The sequence below is a fragment of the Cucurbita pepo genome, chromosome LG13 (genome assembly GCF_002806865.2).
Source record: "Cucurbita pepo subsp. pepo cultivar mu-cu-16 chromosome LG13, ASM280686v2, whole genome shotgun sequence".
Lineage (NCBI taxonomy): Eukaryota > Viridiplantae > Streptophyta > Magnoliopsida > Cucurbitales > Cucurbitaceae > Cucurbita > Cucurbita pepo.
The window spans coordinates 3,327,366-3,339,792 of NC_036650.1; the positions used below are offsets into that span (position 1 = coordinate 3,327,366).

General features: G+C 39.4%; 1 protein-coding gene across 1 annotated transcript; it reads right to left on the minus strand.

Moving 5' to 3' along the window:
- Positions 1 to 3,393: 3,393 nt before the first annotated feature.
- Positions 3,394 to 4,971, minus strand: LOC111808614 (zinc finger protein JAGGED-like). Its single transcript, XM_023694704.1, has 5 exons — positions 4,871 to 4,971; positions 4,688 to 4,782; positions 4,485 to 4,616; positions 4,312 to 4,396; positions 3,394 to 4,216 (listed from the first exon to the last, which is right to left on the minus strand). Coding segments are annotated over exons 1-5 (762 nt in total). The 5' UTR covers positions 4,873 to 4,971; the 3' UTR covers positions 3,394 to 3,768.
- Between the last annotated feature and the right edge of the window lie 7,456 nt (positions 4,972 to 12,427).

A 12,427-nucleotide genomic window follows, 5' to 3' on the forward strand; every position in this document is an offset into this window, starting at 1 on the left:
GTCGTAGATATTGCGATTCTAAATAAAATCAAATTCAATGCCAATACTTTTGTTGCGCAAGTGAAGTGTTCATTCCCAACTATTAAAGCCTCTAGAATATAGCTTGACAGTGTTTACCTGTGTTGGCACAATAATATTAGTAGAAGAGAAAATAAGCGCGAGCAGGATAGTGGTGGTAGAACAAACACGACGTTGATTTTCATAGATATGACTTAATTCGACATAATCTTGAGAATGAACCGTACCAACATTGGTTGTCACACTGAGGTCTTATTCCAACCCCATTTGAAGACAGTTTCAAATTCGAAGGGTTGCAGTCCAAGAGCGTGCCAAGGTTGATATTAATAGTAAACGTAGATTATTAAACCAAGGGGCATGGAGATTGTTAGCCAGCATGATAGATACTAGAGGCCTGAACGTGTATATAACTACCATCTTGGTGGTGAACGTATTCCTGAACATACTTTTGGAGGAGTTATCATGACAACCCTAGTGCAAAAGGTCGATTTTAGCATTGAGCTTGATCTTGAGGTGAACTCTATATCCAAGGCTCCTTACAAAATGTCTTGGATAAACGGAAAGAACTCAAGAAGCAAGTGCTATGAACTATTGAATTAGGGCGTCATACGTTTGAGCATATCATGTTATGGAGCCCCATTATTGTTTGTGAAAAAGAAGGATGAGTCTATATGACTATAGAAGAACCAAACAAAGTCACAGTGAAGTAAAAGTTTCCACTATAGATGACCTATTCGACCAACTATAGGGAGTTGCAATATTTTCAAAATATTAACCTGTGATCCAAATATCATTTGTAGAGAATCAAACAAGAGAATACCAAAGAAGCTTTCTAAACTTGTGATGAGCATTACAAATTTATAGTGATGTCTTTCCTGCAATATTTATGGATTTGATTAATAGTGTGCAAAAACTTCTTTGACATGTTCACATGTGTTCATAAATGGAATCTAGTCTAGCATGAAGAGCATCTGAGAGCTTTGCTAACTGTGCTAAAAGCAAATGGACTATTTGTAATGTTTTCAAAGTAAGAGTTCTCGCTTCAGGATACATTCTTAGGCTATTTCGTGTTGATGGAAGGAATAGTAGTGGACACCGCCAAACTCAAAGCAGCAATGGAATGGCTTCGTCCAATATGGTGGCTGATGTATGTAACTTCCTATGTCTAGTGTCACCATCGCATTTTTCTTGGTAGCGAACTTTGCGATTGTGCAACACACTCCTGACAATGAGTGAGACAAACCAATTCGAAATCGTATCACCATGGCCGGATGACATATGCTCAAACCTGGTCACATTTTGAGAAGAAGAGTTTAGAAAATAGGGGTAGAGAGATTTTCGAAAGAGAATTTAAAAGCAAGACTAAAAAAAGGTTTGAAAGCAAGATTATAGGCTATAAGTGAAAAAGGCAACACAATGACTTAGAATATATCTCAGGGTAGAAAAAATAACCACTAATCGCATCCTCCTATAGTACATTTTGTTGCAATTTAAGTCTAACAAGCGTAAACATGATTTCGCTGAACGATTGTACAAACAAAAAATACAATAATAAAGCAAACTAACATGAAATCAAATAAAGGGTTAATAAAGGGTTTGGCGTGGCATGGGCATGCAACTATGGGCAACTCGCCCTCGACAAGCATGACCGTGGCATCCTCTCCAACCTAATTGATTGACGTCCCTGTCAACCGGCTATTTTCAAACTCATCGATGTGGATTACGACAGAGCCTAGGTCATCAATGCATTCCCAGCTTGGGCATCAAACCTCTCTTGTTCGAAAGAATCGAAACTTTTCTCTGCATGGAGGTTCTTCCATTTGACCAAAAATTCTCGAATCTTCCATACAAGTCTTCCAACTTTCCTAACTCTGTCAACTAGGATTGTTTCTACTTCCTTGGTGTCCTGCTTTAGATCGACACTAAATCTGGTGATGAAATTTCGAATGTCATCGTTTGGATCGAGGTGGTAAGGCTTTAGGTTACTCCCATGAATTACGGGGTGAATTTTCATTCATCTAGGCAACACCACTCTGTAAGATGTAGTTTTGATCTTTTTTAGAACTTCGACCGGTCCTTCATATTTTCTAATAAATCTCTAGTCCTTTCGATTGCGAAATATGATTTTCTAAGGCCTCAGTTTGATAAGAACTTGATCTCCTACACGAAATAAGCTCGGGCTATATCTGTTGTTTGCTTCAATTCTCTTGTGCTTGAGAAGTTTTGGGCTTGAGGGATCTTCCCTGCATATGGATGATCATTAATATGGGGGCAAGGCTACTTGTCGTCCACTTACAATTTCAAAGAGGTTGTTCTCAGTAGATGAACTCGTTAGGCAATTGAAACAGGATTGAGATACATCTAGTAATTGTACCCAATTCTTCTGATGAGTTTCGACAAAGTGACACAAGTATTCTTTGGGCAAGCAGTTAAACCGTTCTGTCTGTCTGTCGATTTAGGGGTGGTAACTCGAGGAGATATTTAAAGTTGTCCCCATAAATGTGAATAACTCTGTTCATAATGTTTTGATGAATCTAGTGTCTCAGCCACTGATGATGCTCGATGGAATGCCCCACAACTTCACAATATGTTTGAAGAACAGTTGTGCTGTTAACTCACCCGAGCATATTTTGGGGGTGGGAATGAACATGGCATATTTTGAGAACCGGTCTATGATAACTTAGATGCTTCATATTCGCCTACTTTTGGGAGGCTTGTTATGAAGTCTGGTGACACAGTTTTCTAAGGTCTTGTTGGCAATTGCAAGGGTTCAAGGAGTCCCGAGACCTTGGCCTTCTCGACTTTATCCTATTGGCAGATGAGACACGTCTTTATATACTGCATTATGTTATCACGCATGTTTGGCCAAAAGTACAATTTCTTGACCAAGACATAAGTTTGTTGCCACCCAAAGTGTCCGACCCATAAAGGTTTGACAATAACTATGGGCTCCTCTTGTGCGAGCCCTCCTATAAATTGTAAGGCGAAAATCATTTTGCGGGTGTCTAGTTGTTGGATGCCTACATGAATTACGGTAGGATTGCAATCGGTAATCACCATGTACTACGTTGAAGTCACTTAAACGAATTATGACTAGGTCCATTTTTTCTAACCAAGACTCTAGTTTCAAGTTTCAGGTAGACTCTGTTAGAAGCTCCCACCATATCAGATTCACATAAGAATAAAATGGGAGGCAAAAAAGGAGATGAAAAAGACTTCTCCAGTCACTGCCTCGGACATCTCTACTAAACACTATTTCCATTGTAGTAGAAATTTGGGAGTTTTGTGAAGGGAAAAAAAGAGATTAAAAGCCATGCAAAAAGAAAAGAAAAAAGAAAAAAGAAAAAAAGAAAAGAAATTGCAAAAAGGGATTGGGAAGTTTGAGTTGATATCTAACTTCTAGTCCCATCAATCTCTTGTTTCATAGTTTGCTCCTTTTTCACCGATAGGCATTAGAATACAAACCAATAGAAAGACACCCTCCCCTTTTCCCTCCTCCCCCACAGCTCCATGCCAAACTAGCTGAGCTTGTCTCTCAGCTCAAAAGCTGTTTCCAATTAAAACCCAAATTGAAACGAAAATAAAATATAATAAAACCCCTCCTCTTTTCCTTCTATTATGACCCCATTTGTCAGCTTCTTATGTCTCTCTCTCTTTCTCTCTTTCTCTCTCTCCCTCTCTCTCTTTCTCTGCCTGCCGTGTCCGTGCAGATTTGCAATTTTGAAACAAAAAAATATTCTAATCTTCTTTTTAGAACCCATCTTGAAACCGATTGATCGAGGAAGGAACGTCCAAACTCTGCTGCTGCTGCTGCTGCTGCTTCTTCTGTGATCCGTCTCTACTACCTCTGAACGCCATGGCATGCCCCACCGGAGCACCGATGCAAGTGTAGCTGCTCGACTCTACCGAGGTGGAACCGTAGTTCACAGTGTGATGGGTGCAATGGGAAGGGTTCCCCAAGACATGCCCCACGAAGAACTCGTTGATGGAGGCTTGTGGTGGTGGAGGAGGAGGAGGAGGAGGAGGAGGAGGATAGTATGAGGGGAACCCAGATGGCCTTGTCGGCGAGCTGTATAGATATGCCGGCTGCGGTGGCAGAAGAGTGGTTGGGAATCTGAGTGGCAGCGTTGAATCACCCCCTACGCCGCCGCTGTCCCCCGTATGGTAGCTTCCTCCCGGTGCCATTGAATGACAGCACCTAATCACCCCAAAACAAGAAAATAAAAAGGAAATTTATTGGGGACGTGTAAACTTTCAATTCGCCAATACAAATGGGTGAGATTAATAGAATACCCTAAATGAGGAGGAGGTTGGGCGGCCAGGTTATCGTTAGTGAAAACAAGCTGGCGAGCTCGATTGAGTGTCTCTGTCTCTCTCTCTGACCAAAAACCAAACAGAAATGAAGTCAAAAAATGAAATGAAATGATAAGAGAAACATAAAAGAAAGAAAAGTAGTGAAATTTTGCCTTGGCGGTGGCGGTTCATGTGGCCACCAAGGGCCTGGGATTTGCAGAACTTGAGGGAGCAAAACCTGCATTCATACACCTTTCCGGCCTCGTCTTTGCCCTCCTTCATACCACTTTTGTTCTTGCGATGACCTGCAACAACACATTTTTACTCAATTTGGTGTTGTTTGTGTTTGTTTAAGCCCACAAATAGTTGAATTTACCAGTAGAGGAGGTGTCTTCACTAATCTGTTTGCCATCTCGGATATTATAATCTTCAGGTAAGTTGTTGAGGTCTAAAGGGCTCTGTTGGGATCGCCTGTAAACCAACAAAAATTAGAGAAGAGTTAGATGAATAAGATAGAAGTGAAGGGGGGAAATTGGTTTATGTGGGGAAGACCACCTACATGATGAAGCAGAGGTTTGAAAGAGAGAGAGAGTTGGAGTTGGAGTAATGGGGTGGTGAAGAAAAAGAGCTTTGAAAGTTCTCTATCAGTTCATCTGCCACTCTTCCCTCTCTCTACAAAAAAAAATTGAAACAACAACAAACAGACAAGAGGAAGCCTCTCGTGACTTTAAAAGGGAAGAAATGAAAGGAAGGGCTTAAGGGTTATTAGGTTATTATGTGCAAATCTGCTATATACTTTCCTTCACAATCAAACACTGTGCACACCTCGTTTTTGCCTTCCTTTTTAAGTTACTCCAACTATTATTATCCCATTCAATCTTCTCTCTATTGGATTTATTTTTTTTTTGAAAAATTAAAAATTCCTTATTAATAGAGTTCACAATTCAACCGACTAAAATTCAAGTTTGTCCAACCCAATTTTTTTTTTTTTTTTCAATTTGTAAAGTGGAGATGCAAGGAATTTAAAAGGTAAACATAATTGAAATTTGACATAAAAGTATTTAAAAGAATAATATTTGGAAAGCGGTTGACAAAATACACTAGTTTCAAGAAGAGATATTTAAAATAATATTAAAAATAACACATATAAAAATATTCAATAAACAACTGATCGTTATAAATGTTTATAAATATTTCTTAAGCTCCATGCTCCTACACTAACCCTAAAAGACTCAAATGTAACTAAACCCTGTACACCTCTCCTCAACGGTGTACACATGACCCTCCTTTTCCTCTAGGGCTTTAAGTTTTTTTTTTTTTTTTTTAGTCTCTATGTTTTCATTTTCAAATTCTATCACCAATTTTACTCTCATTGCGTGTGAATCAAATTGCTCTTATAATAAATTATAGGGTAATCTCGTGTGTATGAGATAAGTCATGCTCTATAAACAAATAAGTACCCTGACTGTCTGTGTCGGTGTCCCATACAGTTTATTAGGTGCTTCCTGATAGTATATCCAATATGACTCCTTAAACCTTATGTAGATAGTATATCCAATATGACTCCTTAGACCTTATTTAGACCTTATGTAGATAGTATATCCAATATGACTCCTTAGACCTTTTGTAGATAGTATATCCAATATGACTCCTTAGACCTTATGTAGGGTAACAACTAAACTCTATGTACCAAGTAGATTCTAATCGTTAGACCCTATGTAGGTAACAACTAAACTCTATGTACCAAGTAGACTCTAAGCGCTCTAAAAAAGTTTATGATTAATAAGTTGCTTAGAGTCATCCTTATTTAATAATTGGCAATCTAAAATGCCTATGGAGTACTCGAATGTAGGTTATATGACTGAGGAAACATAAGACAGCAGCTCACGTTTATTCATATGCCTTCTAGACTCTCTAGGGCACAGCGGATATCCAAAGCATTAACCAGGTATACATAGGTGTCTAACTCCTATAACATGCTTCTAACGATTATAGTATACACATACAAATGTTCAACTATAAAACCAAGTAAGTAATATATGCCAATTAGGCCTATAATAATGTTTTCTCTTTGTGTGCATTTTCAGGCCTCGACCTTTTGAGGCATGATGTGTAGCTTGGAGCCATGAAACCCCCTCGTTTCTGCTCTTAACCGGTCGTCCACGGGCCATGAATTTGAGAGGTAAAGGTTTTTCGATGAGTGTGGGTTTGCCTCCAACTTCCACCTACTGAGTCCCTTCGTCTCCTTCTTCCTCCTTTCCATTCGTGGTTCCCTTTGTCTTAAATCGTACTCGACCCACCAAATCTCTAGATTTTCACCCAAAGATTGGAGTCTTTGGTCACTTCCTATTTTCCCTCACAGGTTCTTTCTCTCGCTCTCTTTTCTTTAGCTATTGATGCTGCTAGCCACATAGTACGCCCAATGCCTCCACGCACAACCCTTTTATTTTTTTTTATATTATATGTATTCAATGTTATATTTGTCCCCTTAAACTCTATTGAAGTGTGTTTTGGGATCGGTCCTTCATCGAGCCCACAAAGAAGGTAATTTTATGGGTACGTACTTGTTAGTTTGTGGGGTTTGACCCCTAATCGAATCCCACTCAAACAAATAATCGAAGCAAAAATAAGAACGAGAGGGGAGAGTTTCTTTGACACGAACATTAAAAACTATACTTTTTTAATTCTTTTTGTTATTGTGGATAGAGCAGGTATGTTATTGAGTACTTATACACGAATTAACAAATTTCCTTAACTTTCTCTCCAACCTAAAAGCCACCCATAATTCTCCTAAATAAATAAGTTTATTGGTTCATAATCTCCCCCTAACCTTGACTTTGTTTGAAATTCTTCACTCCCACATCTCTACAAAATTAACCCTTGCTAGGGTTTTAGTGAAAATATTTGTACGTTGCTTTTGGTGCATATGAACTCCACAACGATCTATCTCTTCTCGCCGGATGAAGTGGAAGTGAGTGTCAATGTGTTTGTTGTTTCCATGAAATATCAAACTCTTTATTAATGCAATCGCATATTTGTTGTCGACACAGACAGTTACCCGCATTAGCTCACTTCTGATCACTTCGCTCAATAAATTTCTCAACCACAATATTTGGCACAATGATGCAGTTGCTGCCATGAACTCAACCTCATAGGAAGACAGTGCCATAGTTTGTCGTTTTTGAGATTGCCAAGAGATCAAATTTTCATTGAGATAAAATGACATTTCTATTTTGCTTTTTCTATCGTCAATATCTCCAACTAAACCACTATCGGTAAAACTAACTAGTTCTTCAGGACCCCACTCTCTTTAATGCTTCAACCTGTAGCTTGTGGTTCCCTTCACATAGCGAAGAATGTACTTGACAGCTTCATGATGCATCATTGTTGGCTTTTCCATGTAGGTACTCACAATTCCAACAACATATGAAAGATCCGAACAAGTATGAGTCAAGTATCTCAGACTTCCAATGACACGCCTATACTCACTAGAATTCACCAAGCTTCCTTCACCATCCTCTCAAGTTGTAACTTTGCTTCTGTGAGGTACTTGGTTTTGTTGTACTTTGTCATCTTGAATTGTTGCAACACTTTCTTTGCATAGATCGATTGTTTTAGCATGATGCAATCTTTCTTTTGGTCCAGTTCAATACTGAGATTGTATGCGAGTAACCTGAGATTAGTCATCTTAAATTCTTTCATCATTTGTTGCTTGAACTCTTTGATGCCTTCCGCACTTGTACCAGTGACGACCAACTCATCAATGCACACGCTAACTATGAATATTTCAACTCCATTGTTTCTTATATACACTACTTATTCTTGGGAGCATATCATGAAATTTAGACTCTTTAAGCTTTTTTTCCAAGCGTATGTTCCACGCCTTCAATGCTTATCATACCCCATAGAGGCCTTTGACAACTTGTACGCTTTGTGCTCTTTAGTTTTGATGAAGAAGGCTTTAGGCTGGGCAATGTATGCTTCTTCTTGGAGGTCACTATTTAGGAATGTTGATTTAACGTCCAAGTGATGGACCCCACCCATGTCGAGTTGCGATGGCAAGAATCAACCTTACATTGTCAAGTCTAGCCACAAGCGCGAAGACTTCCTCAAAATCAACTTCTTGTCGTTGGACATATCCCTTCGTCACGAGTCTTCCTATATGCTTGATGACATTTTCTTCACTATAATTCTTCAACTTAAACACTCACTTCAAACCGATGGGCTTGTGTTTGTGCGATAAGTTAGTGAGTGCCCACTGTTAGACGAACACGACTCACGTATAATTATTGGGCTTAACTCTATTGGGCTAGTGATGATATTTCAACACTCCCCCTCAGCACTAGTTCTCATTCGCTGCACCACAGCGAAAGCTCTCATGTGTGCAAGTATTCAGCTCTTTTGTAGACAAGTCTACCACTTGGTCATCCGTATTCTTCCTTCAAGACTTTGTCTCTAATAAAATGGCAGTGCACCTCCACATGCTTTGTTCTACCATGAAACATCGAATTTTCTACTAAAAAAATCACAGATTGGTTGTCGCATTGAAGTGGTATCGAATAGTCAACTTTTTGGTGCCAATCTTCTATCAGAAGTTTCAACCATGTACATTCCTGAGCTGCTCTCGCCGCTGCTTACTCTGCTTCTCTAGTTGACAATGATATAGTTGGTTGTCTTTTGTTACACCAAGAAATTGTTCTCGAACCGATCTTGAACATATACATAGTGATTGATCTTCGAGTATCATGGTCTCCTACATAGTCAGCATCACGGGATCTAGTTAACTTGTAATCTTCACTTCTTTTATATAAAGGATCATAATTGATTGTATCTTTGACATATCTCAAGGTCCGTTGAGCCACATCAAGATGAGCCTTCTTCGGACTTTGCATATATTGACTAATGACTCCAACTTCGTTTTCAAATGCATTTGGTTGGTTCATGTAGATCTCCTGGTCCAACTCTCCATGCAAGAATGCATTCTTCATATCCATTTGCCAAAATGTCCAATCTTTATTTGCCACAAGTGTTGGAGGAACTTGTACGATAGTGATCTTCGCCACTGGACTAAATGTTTCCTCATAGTGTAGTCCATATTCTTGAGTGAACCTTGAATCTATAGTCTGAGCTTTGTATCTCACGATTGATCCATCCGGGATACACTCTATTTTGTAAATCCACTTGCAAAAGATGGATTTGATATATTCTGGTCTTGGTACTAGTTCCCAAGTTTGATTTTACTCAAGGGCTATAATTTCTTCCTCCATCGCTATCTGGCAAGCCAAGTTTTGTGATGCTTCACATGTCTTTGGCTCATTAACTCTGTCTTCTACCATAGCTGCATTGGCATAATTTGGATTTAACTTTTGGATTATCTTTGAATGTCTAAGTTGTTGAGGTGCCATTTCCTTCTCACCAGGTTTGCTTGGTTGAGTCACTTCTTTGCTCATCAACATCAGTGTTACTCAAATCTCCAAGCACATTAGCATTTAAGCAAGTGTGTACAGTTTGCTCCCTCGACTTCTGTTGTAGAATTTCTTCAATTTGCTCCCCCATCTTTTGTGGAAGAATTTCTTCAATTTGCTCAAGGCCTGGTAATGCTTCCTTCTCTAGGGGCCACTANTTGGTTCATGTAGATCTCCTGGTCCAACTCTCCATGCAAGAATGCATTCTTCATATCCATTTGCCAAAATGTCCAATCTTTATTTGCCACAAGTGTTGGAGGAACTTGTACGATAGTGATCTTCGCCACTGGACTAAATGTTTCCTCATAGTGTAGTCCATATTCTTGAGTGAACCTTGAATCTATAGTCTGAGCTTTGTATCTCACGATTGATCCATCCGGGATACACTCTATTTTGTAAATCCACTTGCAAAAGATGGATTTGATATATTCTGGTCTTGGTACTAGTTCCCAAGTTTGATTTTACTCAAGGGCTATAATTTCTTCCTCCATCGCTATCTGGCAAGCCAAGTTTTGTGATGCTTCACATGTCTTTGGCTCATTAACTCTGTCTTCTACCATAGCTGCATTGGCATAATTTGGATTTAACTTTTGGATTATCTTTGAATGTCTAAGTTGTTGAGGTGCCATTTCCTTCTCACCAGGTTTGCTTGGTTGAGTCACTTCTTTGCTCATCAACATCAGTGTTACTCAAATCTCCAAGCACATTAGCATTTAAGCAAGTGTGTACAGTTTGCTCCCTCGACTTCTGTTGTAGAATTTCTTCAATTTGCTCCCCCATCTTTTGTGGAAGAATTTCTTCAATTTGCTCAAGGCCTGGTAATGCTTCCTTCTCTAGGGGCCACTACTCTTCCATTGCACCGCTTTGATCATCAATCATGTGGTTTAAGCATCCTGAATCAATAATCCAGTCATGNGCTTTGTATCTCACGATTGATCCATCCGGGATACACTCTATTTTGTAAATCCACTTGCAAAAGATGGATTTGATATATTCTGGTCTTGGTACTAGTTCCCAAGTTTGATTTTACTCAAGGGCTATAATTTCTTCCTCCATCGCTATCTGGCAAGCCAAGTTTTGTGATGCTTCACATGTCTTTGGCTCATTAACTCTGTCTTCTACCATAGCTGCATTGGCATAATTTGGATTTAACTTTTGGATTATCTTTGAATGTCTAAGTTGTTGAGGTGCCATTTCCTTCTCACCAGGTTTGCTTGGTTGAGTCACTTCTTTGCTCATCAACATCAGTGTTACTCAAATCTCCAAGCACATTAGCATTTAAGCAAGTGTGTACAGTTTGCTCCCTCGACTTCTGTTGTAGAATTTCTTCAATTTGCTCCCCCATCTTTTGTGGAAGAATTTCTTCAATTTGCTCAAGGCCTGGTAATGCTTCCTTCTCTAGGGGCCACTACTCTTCCATTGCACCGCTTTGATCATCAATCATGTGGTTTAAGCATCCTGAATCAATAATCCAGTCATGCTCATAATCGATATGCTCTTCCATCATTGCCATGAGTGCTAGCTCGCCTTCTACTATGGGACATAGTACCTCTGCATCCCATTCATCCTCTATCTTCTTTTTGGATATTGTCACGTTGCTTTCAACAGACTTTTTCCTGGATCAACAATCTCTAGACATGTGGCTCTTTTTCCGCAATTATAGCAAATACCTCCAATTCTCTTTCCTTGGAAACTCTTGTTATCGCTCTTTTAAGCTCTCCGAGGTTGTGCAGTTCCTTGGTGGCTTCTTCTTTTGTCACCATTGTATCCATGTTTGGTAGACGGTCTATTATTACTCCAACTTTCACTTGTGTAGAGTGCTTCTTCTTTACCCTTCAATGTGATGCCTCCCATTTGTTTCGCCATGGCTTCTTGGCTAGCTAACAAATTTTCGAACTATACAAGTGATGGTTGAGTGGGCCATCCTTGTACAGCAGTAATAAAGCTTTTGTATTCTAGTCGCAATCCGTGGATTATAATTCTCTTCATTCGAGATTCTACAATGGCGGACTTCGGGTCTAGTTCAGTAATCTCCCGACAGATCGAATTGACCTTGTGGAAGTACTGAGCAATTGTCATGTCACGTTGTGAAATTGACAACAACTCATTCTCCAAAAGTTGTAGTCTTGTATCGTTCTTCTTTGAGAACAGCATCACGAACAATTATAGCAAATACCTCCAATTCTCTTTCCTTGGAAACTCTTGTTATCGCTCTTTTAAGCTCTCCGAGGTTGTGCAGTTCCTTGGTGGCTTCTTCTTTTGTCACCATTGTATCCATGTTTGGTAGACGGTCTATTATTACTCCAACTTTCACTTGTGTAGAGTGCTTCTTCTTTACCCTTCAATGTGATGCCTCCCATTTGTTTCGCCATGGCTTCTTGGCTAGCTAACAAATTTTCGAACTCTACAAGTGATGGTTGAGTGGGCCATCCTTGTACAGCAGTAATAAAGCTTTTGTATTCTAGTCGCAATCCGTGGATTATAATTCTCTTCATTCGAGATTCTACAATGGCGGACTTCGGGTCTAGTTCAATAATCTCCCGACAGATCGAATTAACCTTGTGGAAGTACTGAGCAATTGTCATGTCACGTTGTGAAATTGACAACAACTCATTCTCCAAAAGTTGTAGCCTTGTATCGTTCTTCTTTGA